The sequence below is a fragment of the Peromyscus leucopus genome, chromosome 13, assembly GCF_004664715.2.
Source record: "Peromyscus leucopus breed LL Stock chromosome 13, UCI_PerLeu_2.1, whole genome shotgun sequence".
Classification (NCBI taxonomy): domain Eukaryota; kingdom Metazoa; phylum Chordata; class Mammalia; order Rodentia; family Cricetidae; genus Peromyscus; species Peromyscus leucopus.
This window is the reverse complement of record NC_051074.1, coordinates 22,671,473-22,694,650: the sequence shown is the minus strand read 5'-3', so window position 1 is coordinate 22,694,650 and position 23,178 is coordinate 22,671,473. Positions and strand designations below refer to the sequence as shown.

General features: G+C 45.3%; 1 protein-coding gene across 1 annotated transcript in view; it reads left to right on the top strand.

Annotated features, from left to right (window-relative positions):
- The window catches only part of Ptprm (protein tyrosine phosphatase receptor type M), a 968,046-nt gene that overhangs the window by 817,491 nt on the left and 127,377 nt on the right, over window positions 1–23,178 (top strand). The window contains exon 21 of the mRNA XM_037210182.1: window positions 11,161–11,248. Coding sequence (XP_037066077.1) covers window positions 11,161–11,248 — 88 coding nt within the window. The remainder of the gene's footprint in view (window positions 1–11,160; window positions 11,249–23,178) is intronic.

Sequence of the window (23,178 nt, the reverse complement as noted above, 5' to 3'; positions counted from 1 at the left end):
GCCACCTTTCTCGGCTCTACAAGTTCAAACACTCTGTGTTCCTTTCACTGATACCAACAGATGTTACATGTGTGCATGCCGTGTCTGTGCCGTGTGGAGGTGAGAGGTCAATGTCAAGTGTCTCCCTCAGCTGCTTTCTAGTCACCGTATTTATTTATTTATTTATTTATTTATTTATTTATTTATTTATTTATTTATCTGTCTGTCTGTCTGTCTATCTACCTACCTACCTACCTACCTACCTATCTATCTATCTATCTATCTATCTATTTATTTATTTATTTGGAGACAGGGTCTCTCACCAGAAACTGGAGCTAGCTCACCACAAATCAGCTAGACTGTCTGAGCAGCGGCTCCTCAGCACTGGGTCCCAGACACATGCTGCCACCCCTGGCTTTTGCACACGTGCTAGAGAGAAAAGCTCCCACTCTTCATACTTGTTCAGCGAGCCATCCCTCCAGCTGCTTGCTTGCTTTTAATGCAGAAAGCCAGCCTCTTTGATAGTGCAGAAAATCCTATCATGGAAATTGAAAACTAGATGTGGTCACTTGTTCCAGCTGAGAGTTCATCAGAGCTGGGATGAACAGCTGAGTCTTCTGGTCTGGGGCCACTCATCACTTCCTCTCTCTCAGCCTAAAAATAGGCTTCAGGCTCAGAACATAGCCTGGTGGAGCCTGCTGCTGCCAATGCTTGCTTGTTTTCTACTTGTTTTTTCCTAATATCTTTACCTAGGTGTGTAAGCTTTCCATTTATTAGAACAATATGAATATTCATTTATAAGCAAATCTATCACATATAATAATTAACTCATTTAATCAGAGTGAGGAAAGTGAGCAGGATATAAGGGAAATGGTAACACTGGATATACCACTGAGTAAAATTTAGAAAGATGCTATGAATTGTGGTCAACTGTTATTGTCAGCCTCTGGGGTTCTCTCCCCCCACCTTCTTCAGCCACCTGTATCTGCCAATCCGAAAGTACGTTAACCAGAAGAAGTACAGTTTTGACAGTGTGCGTACAAATGGGTAATGCATTCTATCCAAGATATGTGGCAAGACGACGCATTTGTTCAATCAGGGTTCCCGAGGTGCGACGGCTCTGTCTCTATTAGAATGGTCTTCCCAGCACACTGGCCCCTCTGCCTGCACCAGCATCCTACCCTGTACCCGTGAGGCTCTCACTGTTGACTTGTCTAGCATCTCTTTCTCAGGCAGCAACAGTAGCAACTTAGTGTCAAGACTTTGCTCACCAGAAGTGTATGTGCAGCTCAGAAGTAAAGGTGTCCTCAGCCTTCAACAAGGAAGGACATTTGGCTAAACCCAGTCAAGGAAGAGCTTCCTCGACCCTAGAAATAATGTTCAGCTGCAATTTTCAATAGAGCAGCTGTGGGCCAGGGACACAGCTCCATAGATGAACACTGCTCAACATTAAGAAGGATCCACATTGGACTTTCTGACAGTAAACTGAAATGCAATTATTTTTCACTAAACTGAAAAGGTATTTCTGAACTTTCTTTCTACATCTTAAACATAATTCTTCTTTGTAAATTTCTGTCTTTAATCACCTTGGCTTGGGTATTAACAGGAAGAGCAGGGAACTGTGCTGAGAAATTTTATAAATTAATACATGTCAAAAGAGAGCCACAAATTGCATATTAAAGTTCCCTTTTTCTGTCACATTTATTCATCCCCAAGCCTGTCATCTCTTAAAGTGTGTGCTTGAGCTTTTCAGTCATATTTGACAGACTTGTGTGTACTCTGATTTCTGAGGTGAGAACTTTTTAAAAGTCGTTGCTTTCTAAGAAGTCACCCTTAAAGGTGGGTGTTTATTTTGTGTTTTGTTGTAGTTACTAACAGATCAGCAAGCACGAAACAACTACCCCAGAAGCTGGGGGGGGGGAGCTCTCTAGTGAGCATCACTTAGCATGGTAAGACCCTGGATTCAATCCCCAACATCAGAAAGAAAGGGGAAACGTCATCTTGCTTCCACATGCTGTGTCGAACCAGTGAAGGAAAGAGATCAAGCCACTGGAGGGACCTGGGGGAACGGAAAGGGTCATCAGAGAGGAGGTAACAAAATTCAGCAACGGAGTCAGCAAAGATGCCTTATCAGATCTCAAGCTTTAACACCAGAGCGGTGGCTGGCAGCCCTGCTTGAGTGCTTACTGCATGCTGCACTGCTTGAGCACTTACTGCATGCTGCACACATTATACAGACTGACCTCAGTCCTGATAGCTATGGGAAGGAGACTCCCAGGGTTGAAGTGCCAGGGAGCCTGGAATGTTTTAAGGAACTCACTGTGAAGCAAGCATATGGACCACGGGGCAGCAAAGAGACTGGTCCAGGGGCTTCTGCAGTGGTTCAATGAAAGATAAATAGGGACTGGCTTTTCCAGCTGCTCTCAGGCCAGGAGCATCTGGCACTTTCCACAGAAGCATCCATTTGTTCTCTGGGAGTTTCCAGGTTACCTTTCGCCAAGGAGGTGCTTTTGATCTTTATGGAAGGGCTGGGTGCCTCCAGCTCAGGCTCACCGACAGCCAGCTGTTTGGAGTCAGGTGCAGAGAGGGAGGAAATCGCAGTTCTGAGCAGTGCTAATAACCCACACCCCAGGGCTATCTGTATCTCAGGGGAAATGAAAACAGCCTTTCCGCAGGCTGGGCAGTAATCCTGGAGGGAGGACTTCAGCCTGATGCGACCTCCAGAAATTGTAAAACCTGTGGCTCCGATCCTCTCTTGGGTACTTCACAAACAGAGCAGCCCTCCCCTTCGTGTCCTTGCCTGGTGGCCCCATGACATCACTGCTTTGACACCTTCCAATTACAGCCGTCTCCTTGGGGTTGCCAGGGTAATGCAGCGAGGACAGGGATGGATCCAGGTTCCAGAATCTCTGAAAGTTGGATCCATCGCTCTGACCTACAGCATAATCAAGAGAGAGTCGGGGACTGACCGAAGTTCAACTTGAAAACGTCAACTTCGACTTGAGCATCACATGAGGGATATACACACTGTTCTGAATCCCTGCCTGTCCAGCCTCTGGCTAGACCCGTCCTCGCTCTGTGAGACGCAGCAGAGACCCTGTCGAGGAGGACTGGACTATAGGTGCCACCTCTGGCTGCTGAAAAGCCCTCATTGACAAGCCTTTGAAAAACCCCCTCGGGAGCAGGTTCTGGGGAGCCAGGGCTCCTCAGATTCTAAACTGAGAGTTTCCTCACAGGTTCAGGCAGCAAGAAGAGCCTTCAAATCTGAGGGAAGCACCTCAAAAGAGGGGCTACAGAGCATTGCCTTTTTTCCAAGGTGCCTTTTAAAGAAATGCTTTCTTTTAGAGAAAGCATTGGTCACCCCCAAGCTCTCCCCTCTGCCTTTATAATCAATGCTGCACCAGAGTCCGCCCCAGTTCTGTAGACACCGCCCTTCCTGGAGCAGCCACAGCATGCGCACCGCTCGGCTCTTAGAAGTCCTCATCTTTGCCCCCATCCCTCCTTTACTAAGGAGTTTGTGTTCATTTGCCAGTGAGCTGGTTGTGTTTCCTTCTCCCTTTGTACTTGATCGGTGGTTTTCCCATGTTTTTCTGCTTGGGTACGCTTGAGGGATAGGTTACATCATTAACAGGAGGTGTGACCACTGCAGGGATTCTAGACCGGGCAAATGTAAACAGAAAGATTGAATGTGCTTCAGATAGCCAACAAGGATGTATTTCCAAAGAGAGCTGTGACTTTGCTATGAATGTCATCTTGCTTTCACCCAGGGTGACATTCAACAGCACAAGGAACATGTCCTGAAGGCCAGCCAGACACAGAGGGGCTCGTTCTGGCCACAGAAGCTCCATAGTTTGTTATAGGCTACAAGGCAATGTTGGGTAAAGGAAGACTGTCATAGGCAGAGCACCACCCAGGTCCTCCTCCTCCTGACACTCCAAGTAGGAAAGTTCTGCATGGTTCCTAACTGGATTAAGCTGTAACTTTCATAGGGCCATTGAATTGCTAGGAGCTTAGCAACTTCTTTAGAAGACACAATGGTTGTGTGCACGTTGACTTTGGTTTCTGTAGACAACACCGCACAAATGAGTCTCGATTCTTGTTCCCACCCATTTCCACCTCTTCTGTCCTTGAAGTGCCCTATTCTTTGATTGCTTTTGTCTGGGACATTGCAGAAGAACAGTGCCAAGGCCACTGCAACCACAGGGCATGACCTTCAGGGCCCCTTTCCGTCTGCACTCCACCACTTTGTGGACGTTCAGGCAGAGTTAGCCATCTCCCATTGCTTTACTGCTCTAGCAATAAATTGTTTATACGAACCCAATAAAATGCAATGCTTGGAAGAACCAGAAGAGAAATATGGGCAGGAAACAAAGAAAGTTCAGAGACTCTGCATGCCCCGATGGCTTCATCTTCCTCCTTCCAGGGTGATGATTTCAATAGTTTTAACGTGCACAATTTTATTCATAAGAGAAAGGGAGGAAAAATTCCATTTCAGAAGCTTCTAAAACACTTGACCCCACACTGCCTGAGAACGCTCTGTCGTTCTGTATGGCCTTGACCCGCAATCCCATTCATTCTAGTGGCTTTTCTGTTGAATAGGGTTTTCTTCTCCTCTCTCTCTCTCTCTCTTTTTTTTTAATATCTGAGAGCTGTGGCATTTTTTAACAGACTGCATCATTTTGGAGTAGCGTTCTCTCGAGGTGGGCCACTGAGATGTGTAATTATATCCTGTGGGAAATGACGGTGGCATGAGGGGTGTGGGAGGAGGTTATTGAATCACAAAAACACGTTCCCTATTCAGAAAAAAAATGACAGTGTGCAGGATGTTCAATTTCCTCCTGCCCCGTGACCGTGGCGAGCACAGCGTCCACAAGCAGAGAAGTCATTGGTATTCACCGGAGCCTGCCTGGTTTTGTTTTTTATTGTTTCAGAAACTTATTACTCTTTCAGAGCAGTTCCCAGGTTTGCTGCCTTTTTCTTGGTATATAGGAGCCATGGTAGTCAGAGGAAGCACTTTAATTACATTTTAAGTAGAATAAAAGCATGAGTATATTTATGAAAATTCTAACAGAAGGTGCAGTGAGACCATTAACTTAAATCCCCAAAATGCATAAAGTAAGTTTTTTGTAATGAAAAAAAAAAACCCACGGTGCATTGAATTGTACTTGCATATTAAAAACATGCCCTAAACACATAATACCTAACTGTGTGTGTTGTAGTTGAAACTCCTCCTGGAAAGCGAGTCCTGGGGATGTGAGGCATCACTCTCTTTCTCTCCTCGGCTTGTCCTTAAGTTGATGCTCCAGAGATGCAAGTCACCCATCAAATAATCATCTTCACACTGTCCCTCAGATGTCCCTTCTGCTCTCTCTCATTGGGCCATTTCCCTCAGATCATCTGTGCTTTGATTAAATTTGATTTTAATGAACTTAGAAATAATTCTGTCAAGGGAAAAACATGAGGTGAGAGATGGGAAGGAACTAAGGTTCACATTTAAGCTTGAGCATGACAGAGGCATCTCAGAAGAGAAAAGGTCAAGTTTTCCCTGAGCCACCACATGTTCATGAAACCTGAGTCCTTTGAGGGGTCTCAGCCTTGGCACTAGGAGGATTCAAAGGTTGGTTGGCCGTACTTTCAATGGGTTTGATAAAGCTATTCAAAAGAACCATCTAGAAAGATACAGCATAAATTATGTAGTGTTTATTCCCCCAAGAATATTGGTTCAAGGTTGAATTCTAATCAAAGCTTCAATCTGTGTTATTTAAAGGAAATTGTATAACTTTGACCTCTTAAAATATTTTTTTAAAAAGAACTTAAAAACCTTTTTATTCTTGACCAGAGAAAAAGTGTATGATGTAAGTCTTATAAAGCAAGCCAATTTATTAAGAGAGATATAAAAACCAACACTAGGTTTTTTAATATAACCAATATTCAGTAATGAATATAGCCAATCTATTGACTAGCAACCTGTTGACAATCAATCTATTGACTCTCCAGGGCAGTGAGTGTCCCAGGTACTTGATACCCTACTGTGTATTCTACTTGTTGGTAACTTTACTAGTAATGATCCTCTTTGTGGTGTGCAAACACAATACAAAGCCAAACCAAAAAAAAAAATGGATTGAAAGCATTGTCAGAAGCCTATGCCTCTCGGAGAAAGAAAGAATGAAGTCACCTGCTATGTATGACGTTGCACATTTCTTTGGGCGTGGCCACAGACTAGCTGCAACACAGTTGCATGGTGCTAATAAACTGGGTTCTTGTCTCTGAGAATTTGAAACCAAGAGAACCGTGGGTGCTGTGTGATGAGTAACCCTGGGTGCTGTGTGATGAGTAACCCTGGGTGCTGTGTGATGAGTAACCCTGGGTGCTGTGTGATGAGTAACCCTGGGTGCTGTGTGATGAGTAACCCTGGGTGCTGTGTGATGAGTAACCCTGGGTGCTGTGTGATGAGTAACCCTGGGTGCTGTGTGATGAGTAACCCTGGGTGCTGTGTGTTGAGTAACCCTGGGTGCTGTGTGATGAGTAACCCTGGGTGCTGTGTGATGAGTAACCCTGGGTGCTGTGTGATGAGTAACCCTGGGTGCTGTGTGATGAGTAACCCTGGGTGCTGTGTGATGAGTAACCCTGGGTGCTGTGTGATGAGTAACCCTGGGTGCTGTGTGATGAGTAACCCTGGGTGCTGTGTGATGAGTAACCCTAGGTGCTGTGTGATGAGTAACCCTGGGTGCTGTGTGATGAGTAACCCTGGGTGCTGTGTGTTGAATGCTCTTCCCTGTCAACTTGACTGGATTTACAAATCACCTAGGAGATTGGCAGGTCCCTTCCAGGAAGCATTAAGGAGGTAGAGAGACCCGCCCTGAAGAGAAATGACACCATTTCTGGGACTGAAGACCTGAACAAAATAAAACAGTGGAAAGGACAAAGCTCAGTGTCAGGGTTCTCTGCTCTCTGTGCTCTCTACCAAGAAAGAAGGAACTCCCTCTGCCCTGAGTTCCTGCCACCATGCCCTTCTACCCAAGTGGAAGGCAAGCAGCTGTGGCTGGACCCTCTGAAACTGAGCCACATAGTCCTTTCTCCCTTAAGTCATCCCTGCCAGGTGCATGAAGTCATAGCAATGAAGTCTGTAATTAACACAGGCTCTGACTGTGAGGGGCCCATGTCATACTACAGCTCCGCAGAGCACCCATTACTGTTGAAGCTCTAGCTAGTCTAACATCGGAACTTAAAATCTCCGCTTACCTTGGGTACTGCTTTAGGCATATGAAGAAATGTAAAAATCTATAAATAGGGCTCTTAGATATTTTTTTAGAATATATTCTAATAAAAATCCTAATTTCTGAAACTGGTTTTATCTTAGTACAGATTTCCGATTTAAAAGTTGGACATTTTTGTGCTCGGCCTCTTTAGCGAAAGTCAGCGGAAGCCAGTACCACCGGTCCTGCGCTCTCTTGCTCCCTCAGCCCCCGTGCATGCATTATTTATTCCAAAGGCAGTGACGAGGAGGTCTGATCTAAATGATGCATTTGCATGGAGAGTTTACCCGTACAATTGGAGCAAGTCAATTGCTGAAGGTCCAAGATGCAATCACTGTTTTCATAAGGAGTCATCAGGTGACAGCCACCCCATCATTGTCTCATAGCCCTCTTTATTTGGTTCCGTGTTGGCTTTTCTGTTAGGGTGAGTCACACAGTCCCTGCAGAGGCAGTTGAGTGGCTCAAGACAAAAGCCCCGCCTCATGCATCATATAAGAAAACACCAATAGCCGGGCGGTGGTGGCGCACACCTTTAATCTCAGCACTCGGGAGGCAGAGCCAGGCGGATCTCTGTGAGTTTGAGGCCAGCCTGGGCTACCAAGTGAGTTCCAGGAAAGGCGCAAAGCTACACAGAAAAACCCTGTCTCGAAAAAAACAAAAACAAAAACAAAAAAAGAAAAAGAAAATGCCTGTTTTATAATAAGCAGCCAAAAACAGGACAAAATTTACTTGATACATCTTTAAATCTTTATTAATTTTTAAACTTATGTGTGTATGTGTGGGTGTGTGGGTGTGACAGCCCACGTGTAGAAGTTAAAGGACAAATCGTTGGAGTACGTTCTCCGTTCCCATAGGGTGGAATCGAACTCAGGTCAGTAGGCTTGGCTCCAAGCACCTTTATCTGCTGGGCCATCTTGCTGGCCCTTTAATATTTTCCTCATTAGATGTAAGGAGATGTGAACTAGATATGAAAATTAGCCGTATACTTTTAGGTAGAAATGGTATTGCCTCTCCCTCTAAAGTCACTGTCAGAGTGGGATGGTTCACGAAGAGCAGGGGTTAAGAGAACACATTGCTCCTTCCTACCTATACCCCAGTGAGGCTCAGCTGAGATGCCGAACTCATTCATCTGAGTCTCTAGCTGATGCCCACCTTGGTAAGAGCTCAGAGATGACAACTCGTGAGCCCCGTCCAAATTAAAACATTCCAGGGTGCCGAAATGAAACAAGATTGGTTATTTTCCCATTTGCTGATTGATGTCTATCCTGATCACCAATTAAATGGAAACAGTGGGGTCAAATAACTGCTGTTAAGGGTAAGGGCTCTCTCTCAGAAGTCCTGTGATTACCACATACATACCCAGCTGCAAGGTGAGCGCCAGACCGCACGGAACCACTTGTCAGGACTGAGACAGGCTGTCTGCGCCTCTGCGAAGCTGCACCTCTTGGTGACCCCATAAACTGCAGCAGGGATCCACTAGAAGATGTCAGAGCCCCCTCAAAGTCAGTTCTCTCCCTCCATCTTCCTACAGAATAATAAGGAAAAAAAAAAACAGAACTTTTTAGATGAGTAGAAAAGGCAGGGGAAGTGAAATTGGTAATTAAATCGTGACATACTCAAAGTAGAATTACATTGTTAGAAGTCAAATAATAGTTATTACTCAAACTGTGAAATAATTGTCATTCACAGAATAACAAAGACACTTTCCAAATGAGAATATTTGACTTCAAAAATCCCTGGAGCTATTTTTAAATGCGTATTGTAGGGCAGAGGAGAGTTAACACGCTGTAGCTTGTCATGGGTTATGTGCTTATAATCTCCTGGTTATATTGTGGTCTTGTTCTAGGTGGAATTATCTGGTGAGTTTTCACCTGTGTCTTATTGTCTCGATTTATCAATAACAAGAAAATGTTTCATTTTTACTTATCCTGTTTCTTCGGGTACTTTATTCTTCAACCAGTAATATATCACTATCACTTCAATTGTTCATACACAGAACCTCTAATCTTTGTCGTTCCTTAAGGGTTCTTTGAAAATTCATTTTTATTTTATATGTACGAGTGTTTTGCATGCATGCATGTACCCACACAGGCCAGAGAAGAGCATCAGATCCATTGAAGCGCTAGTTACAGATGGTTGTGAGCCCTTAGGTGGGTGCTAGAAACCAAACCCAGGTCCTCTGCAGGAGCAGCAAGTGCTTGTTAACCACTGATTGGTCTCTCTAGCCACTCTCCCTAAGTTTTTCAAATATGTTTTCAAAAGTAGAATGTCTGTTATGATCATGGCTCAGGGACCTTAGATGAATTTAGACAATTTACTACTCGGTTCTTCTGTTGGGGGTATGATGCTTTTCTTCCTGCATCCTATGAAGTTGGTGGCTTCTGCTGGTTTGTGCCATGGGTATGCTGATGACAAGGTTTAAAATCCAGGGGTTGGACAGAGCTGCGATCAGGTTCTTTTCCAGGCTATTTGTTGTGGGAACTCAGCTAGATTATAGGAGCAAGATTTGACATGGTATGAAAAATGTAGAGGGCACAGTTGTATCTGAATGAAATCTGTGAAGTGTATACAGGAGGTGCTGTGTTCCAGTATTATTTGCTCCTCAGAGGTCCATGGTTGGAAGTTTGGACTTTATTGTGCTCAGGTTTTGTTTCTGGAGCCTTTAAGAAGTGGAGCCCGATGACAGATTCTTAGGTCAACTAGAAGAAGACCTCTGAAGGGATTGTGGAGCCCCAGTATCTCAGCCCCCTGTTCCACTCTGACCCCACCCCCACCCCCACCACCAATGTGTTCATAACATGTTGCCATCTACCACCAGAGGCCAAGCAAACAGGGCTACCTGTTCTTGAGTGTGAATTGACAAGTCTCTCTCTCTCTTTTTTTTATAAGTAGCCTACCTCGGGTATGTCATCCAAATTATGGAAAATGAACTGATACAGACAGGTTTCCAAAGTCTTAGAACACTTTTCTTTTATATCAAAGCAATTATGTGCTATCACAAAGCGGCGCCGACCATCATTCATTCAGTAAATATTTATTGAATGCAAGCTGTGAGGGCATAAGCTCCCGGTCAACAAAAATGCTGACCATGCAGTCCCTTCTCAGATTCCAGCCTGATAACAGACAGGCATAGGGCATGCCTGGCCCTGGCCATTGTCCACATGCTGTGTGCCAGGCAGGCAGGTCTGTAACTGCTTGAGCCCTCTCTCAACCATGCTGGGGACCAGCTCGGCTGGTATCTGTGACAATGACAAGAAACGAGCTTTTCTCAACTTCCACGTTGCCATGTCCCACCTGTAACTTCTGTGTAGACTTGACGACATAAGGGGACATGCTATGGGCACTAACGTGGGAATGAAGGCCTGGATCAATCTTGTCACTTGCTCAAAGTGATAGCAAAAGGTATTCTCATTACAAATGCCATAGGAAAACCTACTGTGACCACTAAAACCCCCAGGCATAGTACATCCAGGTAAAATTCAGAATATACCATAAGAATTTAATCTTGAAGTCATGAAGTTTTAGCTTTCCTATTTTTCCATTCTAGTCCAAAATAACATTCCTTTGATTATTTATCAGGGAGAAAAAAAATGCCTTTGTATGTTTCAAAAAAGAGTAGTGAAAACTTATAAGGAAGAAATTTGGGAAATTTTTTTTTCTCCATCAAATATTCTAGTAGAATACTGCTCAAATAAACTGTGGGTTTCCTCTTTACTTTCTCTCTCTGGGAGATGCTAGCCAATGCAAATCAACACTTAGCAGGAGCCAAGCAAAATATTCCCAAAATAAAAATAGCTTCATTCTTGTGACTATTGCCTGCTTGACCATTGACCCACATTTTAAGGACACCCCCCCCTTCCCATGAAGACCCCTCTGTTCACTACATGCAATTGTCATGCTTAATGTCACTTCCTCTTTCTTCCAGAGCTTCTTTGAAGGACAGTCTGCACCATGGGACTCGGCTAAGAAAGACGAGAACAGAATGAAGAACAGATACGGAAACATCATTGCATGTAAGCGGCGCTGCTGTGCCCCTGACGGGATTGGCCACCAGGCTCATGCAGTGAGAATTTACTGTGCAATTACTGCCTTCATCTCTGCTGCAAGAGCTGGTGTTAAGGCTCGTGCTAAGTGAAGGAAAAATCGTCCGTGACCCTTGCTACATCAGTGCAAACCTCACTGAGGACCTGGTTTTACTTTTAGATTTAAGGTTTAGATAATGCAGGTACTGTTACACTGAGGGGGGAAAAAAGGCATTTTGGAAGGAGTAAACATCCCAGACTTAATGTTTCCCAACTGCTGCATGTGAATGAATAGAAGTAATGGCTCACAGCAGGCTGCATGCCCAGAGCTCTGCACACATTGGTGCATTAATCCTCTGGACACTGGGTTAGGTAGGTCAGTAATAGCCCCATTTTAAGGGCAGGAAAGTGAAACTCGGAAGTTAAATGATAGTCTCCATATCACAATACTCATTAGCAAAAGGGCTAGGATTATATCTCAGAAATTCCCAGTGCCTGTGAAACTGAGCACTGCCATCCATAATGCCTCAGACAGCTTTTAAATCGAGCCCAACCTCATTAATGTTCCGTAACCATGCCGAGACGCAGAGTAGATTGATGGGGCTCCTTCTCCCAGAGCTCAGACCATCCATCCTCTGCATTCAACTGCTCCAAGTCATATAGGATGGCATCAAGGTGCTGATGGGCCCACTGTGGTCACCTAACAGAATCCAGGCTATTTAGGAAGGAGCAGAAACTAACAAGAGCCTGGGCCTGGGAGCATCTCGCTCATCATGTCATGTTACTTAGAAAAGAACAAACTTGGAGGGTACAGGAATTTCAAGGGAGCTGTGTATTTGTTTTATTGATTGTGAAAGTACAGCTAAATTCTACTTGCCTGCCTGAACATTCCTTGGCTTGACAGTGCAGTTTCTATGGTAACAACGCCTCAGACATTTCCTGTGCTTTTGAAAGTCTTCTCATCCATTCAAGTCACAAGTTACTGAGTGCTTGGAACGTGGCTGTTATGACTGAGAAACTGGATTTTTTTTTTTGACTTTTGTTTCATTTTCATTATTTTGAATTTAAATGGAGCGTGAGACTAGTGGCTGTCATATTGGACAGTTGTCTTAGTTACTTTTCTATTGTCTTGACCAAACACCGTGACCAAAGCAATTTATAAAAGAAAGCATGTAATTTGGGGCTCACGGTTTAAGAGGGTTAGAGTCTGTGACCATCATAATGGGGAACATGGCACTGGAGCAGTAGCTGAGAGCTTTTATCCTTATCAGGAGAGAGAGAGAGAAACAGAGAGACAGAGAGACAGAGAGACAGAGAAACTGGGATGATATGGGCTTTTGAAACCTCAACGCCCACCCCCAACCCCAGTGACACACCTCCTAATCCTTCCCAAACAGTTCCAGCAACTGGGGCCCAAGTATTCAAACATGGCCCTACAGGGGCCATGCTCATTCAAACCACCACAATGCAGGTTGTGGGTATGTTTTATACAGAGGAAGGAGTAGGGCTTACACAGAACACAAAGGGTTCCAGCCAAGCCTGGCCTTCCCTTTGGATACCAACAAAGGCAAACCACTGGATTTTCAAGGGTAGAAACGTTGAATGTGTGTGCTTCATTGGCTGGTTTTTAAAACTCACCATGGTTGCTTAGGGCTTCATGGGTGTGTCATTGTCTTTTATGGGCAGGGAATGTGCCCTGAGGTCTAGAGTCTGACTTGCCTTGGTGAAGAGAGTTGGCCCTCTGGGACACTTGATCAGTGTTGAACACCAACAGTGCAGAGATCATGACATCAGCTGTTGTTTCTGCCTCTGGACAGAGTTGGCAAGCAGAGGGCAGGTGACCGTGGTCTTATTTAACTCCGTATTCACTTCTGTATTAGCGGAAGGAAACTGGGCCTTCCTGGCCCACACGCGCCCTCCCAGTTACGGTCTCCGAGATCCACTGGAGCCTTGTCTTGTGGACGAATCCAGATTTCTCTCACAGCTCACAAGACCCTTGCCAAGAGGCTCTTCCTTTCATATTAAAGTCCCAATGAGGCATTCTTTCCCACACTAAGTGACAGAGTTCTTGCCCTGTTGTCCACGCCATGTCATCTATGTGTTCTTGTTCTGGGAATTCCAAAGGCCATGCTGTGTTAAAGGGAGTTTGGCACTCCAAGGCTGCTTCTCCATGAGGTTTGGTTTCATGCTTGCCTTGTGGGTTACTTGTGAAATGCTTTGAAGGGAGGGCGTTTGCCCATGCATGTTTGAGTGCACATACATGTGGGGATGGGGTTGGGTACACATAGACACAAGGAGGGCTGTGAAAGTCCTGTTGTGTCCCTCTTGACCTCATTTCCTTAAAACAAGATCTGTCACTGAGCTCGCAGCTGGGCTGGTGGCCAGCAAGCTCCAGCCCTTGCTCTGTCTCTTCCCCCGACAGCGCTAAGGTAACAGGCAAGGCACAGCCGTACCTGGCTTTTTACATGGGTCCTGGGGACTTGAATAGCAGGCGCTCTTACACACTGAACTGCCTCCCCAGATGGAGAAATATTTTCGAATAATGAGGGGCACGTGTCTGAGGTTGAGCATCTTTATTCTGGAAATCTGACATTCAGAATCTGAGCCTTTTTGAGCATGAGAAGATGCCACCAGCAGAAATTTCCATAGCATGAAATGATTCCATAGCAGGAAACTATTTTTTAAAATTATATAAAAATACCTTTAGCCTGTACATACAGGGTGGGTGTGAGATATAAAAGAAATTTGCCGTAGGCTTGGGTACTCTCCCCAAGAGATCTTGTGAATATGTATGGATGTGTGTATGTGTTTCTGTGTGTGTGTCTTTGTGTGTACCTACATCTACATGTATGTGTGTATACATGTATGTGCATGTGTGTATTTATTCATGAGGTATTCCAGAACGCCAAAATACCCATTTCTGATTTTGAGCACTTGTGACTGGGAATATGTTAACCTATGAAAGCTAGCATTTACTACATTGCACACCACTCAACAGTTTACACAGACATAACTTGTTTATTCTCTGTAAGGACACCGTGAGATAGGAGTGTGTGTGTGTGTGTGTGTGTGTGTGTGTGTGTGTGTGTGTGTGTGTCTGTTTGTGTCTGCATGTGTATACACCACATGCATGCCTTGTGCCTGAGGAGGCCAGAAAAGGGCATAGGATCCCCCTTGGAATTGGAGTTAAAGGTGGTTGTGGACATCCATGTAGGTGCTGGGAATCAAGCCTGGTTCCTCTAAAAAAGCAGCCACTGCTCTTACCCTTCGAGCCTCTCTCCAGCCCCAAGAGAAAGTTACTGTTTGAAGCATCTATTTTAAAAGCCATACAACTAGGGGAAAGGACAGGGCTGTGGCAGAAGGACTGGCTGTAGACCGTGTTGCGGAAGATACACTGAGAAGTGGAACAGACCTCCATCTTGCTGACACCGGGGTTTCCAGCCTGAGAGTCAGACAGGCCAAGGTAGGCAGGGAATAGCAGGTCTCCGGCTGTCAAGTGGAACTATATTGTTGAAGCCCTGCTGGGGCCGAGGGGAAGCTAGAGGGAGAAGCAGCGATCAGAAAGACAGAAGAACAGAGGCCTTGGGCCTGGGAGACAGAATCTGGGATCCCATCATGCTTCTGTCTGAGTGATCTTGGGTGAGCCATGAACCTCCTTCGTGTCATAATTTTCTGAGAGCATTACGTGCTGTACAAGTGAAGCAAATATTAAAATGACGTCACTGCTCCCTGTGGTGGGGGAAGGTATCTTTTCACCATCACTGCTCCTGTCTTATTCTTTTTTTTTAATGATTTCTTTATTTTATATGCATTGGTGTTCTGCCTGCAGGTATGTCTGTACAAGGGTATCAGATTCCCTGGAGTTTACAGACAGTTGTGAGCTGCCACGTGGGTGCTGAGAATCGAACCCAGGTCCTCTGGAAGAGCCGCCAGTATTCTTAACTACTGAGCCACCTCTCAAGCCCTTCCTGTCTTATTCTTTTATGGCTTAGAAAGATGACAGGGTCATTTAAAATAAAAACACAAAGACTGAGCAGATCTGTATTGTGACGTTTGGGGCTTCCCAGGACAGTGCCACCGTGCTCCTCAATGGTCCCCTTCCCTGTGACCAGGGAGTGAGCTAGCTCTGCACAGGCAGGGCGGTGGCGTGCATCTCGGTGTGACCTGGCTGCCTGTGGCCTTGCATGTCACATTGTCTATCTCCTGGGTACCCACCATCCTGTCTCCTCTTTGTCCTCTCTCAGCATTTCCACTTCGGATTGCCCTGTCTGTGTGCCTCTCCAGGGACAGTCACACAGAAACTCCCCTGCTCCAGCTGCTCTGTCCAGTCTCCCCCCATCCTTCCGTCTCTCAGATGCCTCTCAGTGCACAGCTGCCTTTCCTTCCAGTTTGCTACATTTTCTAAAATCTCCCTAGATTGGTCTGTCATTTGTAACTCGTTGTTTACGCAAGCATATTTTTATATGACTGTGTATCATATATTTATGATGTAGCAAGTCTGTAGACGAGCTGGTTGTGTAACTATCCCCGGGGCTCTGTGTTGGCGTACCCCGAGACATTGATCACTTGAACCATCTGCCCGGTATGAAATGCTGCTACAATAGAGCATCCGGGTCCTTAGAACCAGTGATGGACTCGATGTGAATTGGGGATTTCCATACCATACATGCATGAGGAAAAACCACTAGCTTTGTTGTGAGTAGGAGAAGCACCAGGCAATGGCCTCTGCCCCGTATCTGTGTGAGACCATGTGATCTGAGAGCTAGGTCACTGAGGAGGGCACCCAAGAGTGAGCGCCGTCAGCCATTTTTGTGAATCCACCAGACTGCTTTCTACTAGTGTGAGTAGTACCATTTAGAAACTGCTTCATTAATGTGTGTGAGCATGTGTTTGTGTGTGTGAGACAGAGAGGGGAGGTAACTCTTACTTTTTATGGAAGATGTGCAGAGGCTAAGAGCCCTTACCTAACCTAACCCATGTGTATATCACATGTATATAAGGCGTAGGCATGGACGGCAGTTGGCATTCTGTCTCCCTAAAGATTTATATAAACGCAGAAAGGCCAGTTCCCCTTACTGAGATGTCTGCCTCCTGGAGCCAAGGCATTGTGGACAGCCCCTCCTCTTGGCATGAGGAATTGTGGGATTCAGTGTACATATCATAGAGATTCTCAGCAGTGCTTTCCAAAGAACATAAAAAAAGCTTGTAATGATCACATTCATTGTCTCGCAACAGTGTTTGCATATAAAATGGTGCTAATGGCGCTTCAAAACTGTTTATTGGCTTTGCTCTTAAGTAAGTTAAACTTTTCCTTTATTTACACTATAAATTTGCTAAGCAAGCCCTTTCCAAATCGAAGCTAGCATTCCATCCGCCATTACCACCACCACACACACAGACGAAGCCCTTCTAATCCTCTCAATGATTCCCAGTTATAATTAACTCCAAGCAAAGGCAAACACCAAATCTCCCAGCTAACGAGGCAGCCCCTTTGCAGCTGCTCCCCATTATGGGGTACTGGTAGTGAAGAGAAGGAGCCAGAATCCATAGGCACCGAATTCCCAGGCAGATTCTCTCTCTCCTTCTTCTTTGCCATTTATTCAACAAATAAATATTTAACTACCGTGTGTCTGGTCCTGAGCCGAGCTGAAATCCCTCTCTCCACCTGCATTGACCTGTGTGCTTCAAATAAACCAGGCCCTGTTGTAGATGTCAGAGACCAAGCTGGGCATCAGATAAACAGGATGATGGTATGGCTGTAGGGCAGCCTGGGCAGTCACTAGGAGCACAATATAGAATGTGCATTGCAAAGAGATGCTGGGATGAGAAAACAGAGCAGGGAAGGTGATGATGGTATGGGGTGCAAGTTTCAGTTTGTAGAATGTGGTCCAGGAGAACCTTCCTGGGAGATGATGATGCAAGCCAGAGCTTGACGCAGAGGATGAAGATAGCAGTGTCCACAAGGTGAGAACAGGAAGCCAGTGTTGCCAGAGCAGAGAGGTCGGAGGGGAATTTCAGACGCAAGGCACTGGGGTAATTAACAGTGACAAAAGGTGACAGAGTTCCTATCCTCACGAACCTGACAGTCCCAGGACAGAAGTTGGGGGAGCTGTGGAAGGAGTCATGTGATGATACATGGTTACCCAAATGAGTGAGATACAAGTTAAGGGCACAACCGTGATTCCATTAAAGCTTGATCTATGGAGACTGACTTATTTGAGGTGTGGGAAGGCCTCCCTCAGGGTGTGCCATGGAACCTGACAAGATGAAGGGTTAAGGAGAGAAAGACTGAGGCAGAGGGATGTCATGTAAGCCAACCTGTTATGCTGCCACACAGGGGGTGGGGGAACCTGAGAGCTGAAGAAAAGCTGGGTGGTTGGAATGGGATGGTGAGAGTTAAAAGGCAGAAAGAGAGAAGGAGGGGGAGAATCCAAACCACATCCTCGAGCACATTACGGCATTTACTCTTTAGTAGACAAACAAGGGAATTTCACTAAATGAGAATTGGTTGTTGGTCAAACATGCATTGGCAAGTTTTGATCAAACTGTGAAATAGAAAATCGATCAGAAAAAAAAAAAATCAGTTAAGAGATCTTCAGTCGCCCAAGTGAAAAAATGTATGTTGTAAATTCAAACAAAGTAACTCACCCCAAAAAATCAAATCTGGATAGAATGTGGGGGTCAGACAGATGGAAGGGAGGCTGGTGGATGGCCAGACTCCGTACTCAGATGAGAACGAATCTGAAGGAGAAATCAGGAACGGGCTTGCGCTTGGCAGTAACGTGGGAAGCTGTGTAGTTTGGGGAGATGCTGTAGCATTCAAGTGAGCCGTTGATGGACAGTTAAAGGGGCTGTTCTGAGGGGATGGTAAGAGAGGAGCCTGGTGCCAGCAATGAGTTAGTGAATCACGGGGCAGATGGGAGGCGTCGGATAGGAAGAGAGGAGCACAGTGGAGAGAGTCTGTGGAGGAGACACACAGAGCACATGGAGACCCCAGAGCCCACCCAGGGGAGGGGAGGCTGTAACAGCGCGTCATGTCCAGCCTACATACGGAGGCTGGGTGGAGCTGGAGTCCCGATGGGACTGACTTGGTGCTGAAGGCGGCAGCAAGCATATCCTCACTAGGGAGGGGCAGAAAGGTCCATTCTGAGTTTGCCTCTGCTGGAGCCAGCCCTGCTTCCCCAGTGCATGTGCTCGTCAGTAACCAAGAGAGGGCTGCGTGACCTCATCTTCCCCTCCAGATTGCATTAACCAGAAACCCAATTTTGATGGCCCGGGTTGAAGACCTCTTCTCCAGGATTTTTATATCGGAGCCAAGTTCTTCTCTCTCTGCTAATTGAGCAACTCCAGCAGGTCTGTAAAGACCATTTATGGTTGTCATCCTCTGGCTCGGCTGTGAAAACCAGGGCAAAGGGAAGGAAGGAACTAAGTGTTTTGTTAGACAAGAAGGAACTGGAATACAGGATCCTTTAGCATTAAATTCAGGTGGACAGACCGTGCAGGTTGAGGCAGTGTGTTCAGGAAGATGTGGGTTAAAACTCAGAAAAGCCAAGAACTGGAGTCAGGGATCCCTGGAAGGTTCTGAACAGTACAGAGTAAGACTGGCAGAGGAGGTAAGTGGAGAAGCCACAGACAAGGAGAGGTACCAGTCAGCCAACAGCAAGAGGGGATCTTCATACAGAGACCCCTGCAGTCCAACCCAGCATGACCTCCTGGTGCTCAGAGCTTTGTGTCTGGGGGAAACAAGTGGAATCAGCAATGGGGAGCATGCCAAGCACCCTTCCACGTGATGCTCACCCCAGCCCCTTTCACAGGCTGTTCCTTGCCATGGGTGCCCCAGAGTCCTTGGCCAGATGTAACCAAAGAAGGAGCAAAGCCAGGCTTTGCAGAAGTCACCGGGAATTCAATTAATTTCGAGTTGCCTCTCAGAGGCCGGATGTTACTTAGGTCACTATAATTCTGATTCAATATTTAACTTAACTATGTCATCAATATTTAGCTGAGAGAGAGAACTGGTTAGAGATGAAAGCTTGTAAATTTCAGGCTCTTTTTCTGCCACTGGGAGAATATCTGATCACACAGAGGTTAAAATTATAAAGCCATTACCAATATTGTTCTGTATAATAGGAAAGCGTGAAAACATTTGTAGCTACTTTGGGATATTTTTAAATAATGTTATTTGATTTTAAAAAAGGGGTATAAATACCATGTTTGGAGGCTTTGAGGCATAAAGACCTGTTTTACTTGTTTAGTATTTTTTTCCCTTAAGCCCTTGACAGTTTTCTGAAGCTTTTCTTTTTCTTTCCATTGATACATAGTAATTCTACATACTGGTAGCTGTAGAGTATGACTCTCCAGTACACATACACATAATATGGGGTAACTAGCCTTTCTCATCCTGCAGTGGTGAGTTTACCAGGGAACTTTGACACCGTCTCCTCCAGGTCTTGGCAAAATATAAATTGTTGGGAGTGATCATTGCCACCATTGTGCTGGAGAGCACAGGTACCTACTCCCCTTGTCCACTGTATCCTGGCACCTCTGCTCAGGATCCTTCCTTCCCGCTCCCGTCTCCTTCCTGGCTACACGTGTAGACCTGCTTCAACACCACAGGGCACACCTCCCACGCACACAGGGACATGTACACGTAGAAAGCGCAGGCCAATGGTAATGAGAAGTGATAGTTTTTATAAACCCGGTCTTCATGAGGCGGTTTCTTACCCTAACAGATCAGTACCCCAAGTGAGAAAGGGTACATTCAAGGAAAGTAACTGACCAACCCAAAACCTGGATGGAATATGGAATCAGACAGATAAAGGAGTCATATAGAGACATATAGATGGACAGGTGGCTGATGGGTAGATAGGCCATGTACTCAGGTGAAATCAAAGGAGATCAGGAATGAGATTGATATTGGGGGTTATATGGGAAGCTAGAATGTAGTTTGGGGACATTTTGAAGCATTTGCCCCGGTTTCTCTAGCTAAAGTTTTTGGGGGAATCACATTCTTTATGCAGATTGAGTTTCACAAAGCAGCTGAGTGTGTTAATTTCATGATGGAGAACACTGAGCAGTGATGATAATGTAAATACTACTCGTGTTTTAGTTGGATTCCAGGCATGCATGGAAAATAAATTCTTTGTCTCTAATTAAAACAGTAGTGCACACGAGTTACAGAAAACGTGTACAGTAAAGCTGAGGAAATGACCCAGCACGCCATCTTCCTGATAGAAATCCTGCTAACATTTGTTTAAGTTTACCCTGGGCTTTTCTCTCCAAGCCATGAGTTACTGGCTTTGTTTCTTTAGTTTGTTTGTTTTAATTTTTTTCATTTCTGTTGGTTTTGTTTTCTAATAAAAACAGAGTCAGCATTTTTTTCTGATTATTCCGACAATATAAAGCATGTAGACAGCTGCAGTACGTAAAATCACATCAAATCTCAGAGAAACTCCCTCCTTCCAGTTGCCACACTGTGTCTAGCTATGCGCACACAGTCCGTTTCAGAGAGGAGGGCATAATGGCATGTAGGGATACCTCCTAACAGTGACACTTAATCTCTGGTCTATTTATCATACTTAACAAGGAGTGTATGCTGGATGAAGAGATGTTTCAGTGTGTTGTTCAGTGAATAATCACAGGAAAAGAAATCTGTCTGATTCAACACAAACGCACGTTTCTAATATTTTCAATTTGGCTGCGTCTGTGGCTGTGGAGCAGGCAGATAAGGAGGGCAAACTACACATACATGCATTTGATGTGCTGGCTTGTGACCTGCTCTTCTTCACTCTGCGTTCCCAGGTAAATAAACTAAAGCCAGAGCAATCCCCTTTAATGACTGTATTAACAGTCCTTTGCTTATGTGATCCACCTTTGCTCAGTTCACTGTTGATGCCACTGAATGATTAAAGTGGTGGCGGTGGTGGTGGGGGCTGTTTTTTAGAAAAGGTGCCGTCAGCATAGATCTGACAGAGAGTCAGAGACGAAATAGGCCAGGTGACAAATGAGCTGGTCTTACGGTGTGTCATTTACAGTCCTGAAAGTGACTACTAGCTTTTACTCACTTACGTATAGCTGACACTTTTGAACACATTTATATTAACTCACTGAATCTTCACACTGTAAAATGTCAGCAGGATTACTACTCCCATTTTACAGTCGGGGAAATCAAGGCACTAATTAAGTTTGCTTGTGCAGGGTCACACAACCAGAAAGTGACAGGCCGAGGTTCACTCTGGGATTCTGGCTCCAGAGTCTGGGATCTTCAGCCCTGTGGTACATGGCACAGAAATGAGAAACATTACTGAGCAGCTGCCTGGGGATTCGGATGTGGGAGTTGATGAGTATGACTCAGACCTTTTCCTCTTTCCCTTTAAAATTAGCCCCTGTTCCTGTCCCCCACCCCCCAAGAGAGTGGCTGCTTGGAGTCATTAGTTCACCCAGCTTGGCTATTCTCTGAGTACACCTCCTGCTCTCAGTGACCTGAATCGTATTATGCAACTTCTGCTAGAATGGCGCATTTATTCACATAGAAGAGGTGACTCTTCATGGCAGGAACTGTTACAGGAAATAACTTGTTTCCCAGCTGATGGACCTGGGGGAGTGACTGATCCTGAGGACTCTAATATAGCCAGTGGATAGATGTGACCCTTGATGGAGTCTACAATACCATGGTGGCATTACTGAGAAGTGGTGAAGGCGAGGAGGGGAGCCCTGTGGAGTAAGTAGACCACTGCAGGTTTCGCCTTTGGTGCTGTTTCTTGCCCCGGGCCTTCCCTGTATTCCTGTCTGCTCTGCTCTGCCTTACTCTCTCACACTGGGATGGACTAAGGCCTCTGAAGCTTTGGAACTTACTCCCTCGAGATGCTCTCTCAGGTGTCTGGTCTCAGCAATGAAAATCTGACTAATACAGGAATGAACAGGGCCATGCTCCAGGAACTGATGTGTATGACCATACTTGATCTTCCCAATACTCTTGTGAGAGGAGGCCATGTCAGCTCCTCCTCACCAAAGCTCAGCAGAGTCAAAGTTGTCTGAGTCCTCTGTTGAGGTCAAGGTCATCATTCAAATGACAATGTCTGGGATTCTGAAGATGCTGATATTTTCATTCAACACAAAATAAGAACATAAAAGAGCTTTAGAATAACCAGGAGAAAAGCCTTCATGCTGGGGTAGATACTTAGATTGGCATTAATAATGCTAATGTTTGAGTCATCTTAAAATCAACTAGCTGGGACCTCCAGAAATATCAAGTCCTTGAAGTATTGACCATATCACTTTTGCAGCTAATACCTGGTAGCCACAGATCCCACTGGGTTTCCCAAATTTTATACATGAACAGTGGAATTCTCCAAACCACTGCCTCCATTCAACAATCCTACCCAGATCCTGAGCCTAGAAAGGCTCCCCTGAAAGGCCCAGCTGATGGCCTTCAGAACAGGGACTGTCCATGGGGGCTCAGTGTGTCTTCGGTTCTTTCTCCTGGATGACTCTAGTATTTGTTACATGCTAGAAATGTCTGATAGGCATTTCCTTATAAACATTTGGTATGACTTAACTTCAAGATTATCCCAGAGAATAACTGAGTTTCCCTAAAGAATAGTTGTAATATATTCATCTCAATATACATCTGACTGAAAAAAAAAAATCTGGCGATGCATCCTACTTGCTTGTTCCCGACAGTCAATGTTGACTTTACAGCTCACTGACTAGTAGACTTCAAGGAAGATTCTGGAAGCCACAGTGTCTGTGCTGCATCTTTCTTAAGTATCCCAGCAGCAGGGGACAGAGGCCTTGGACTTAGGAGTGTCCCTCACATTGCCCCTTTCAATGGCTCTGTGTGGGTGGTGGATGCTTTCCTAATTCTTGCATTGCTGTTTAGGAAGGATGCTTTTCACACAAGCCTACAGAAGGATGGGGGATTA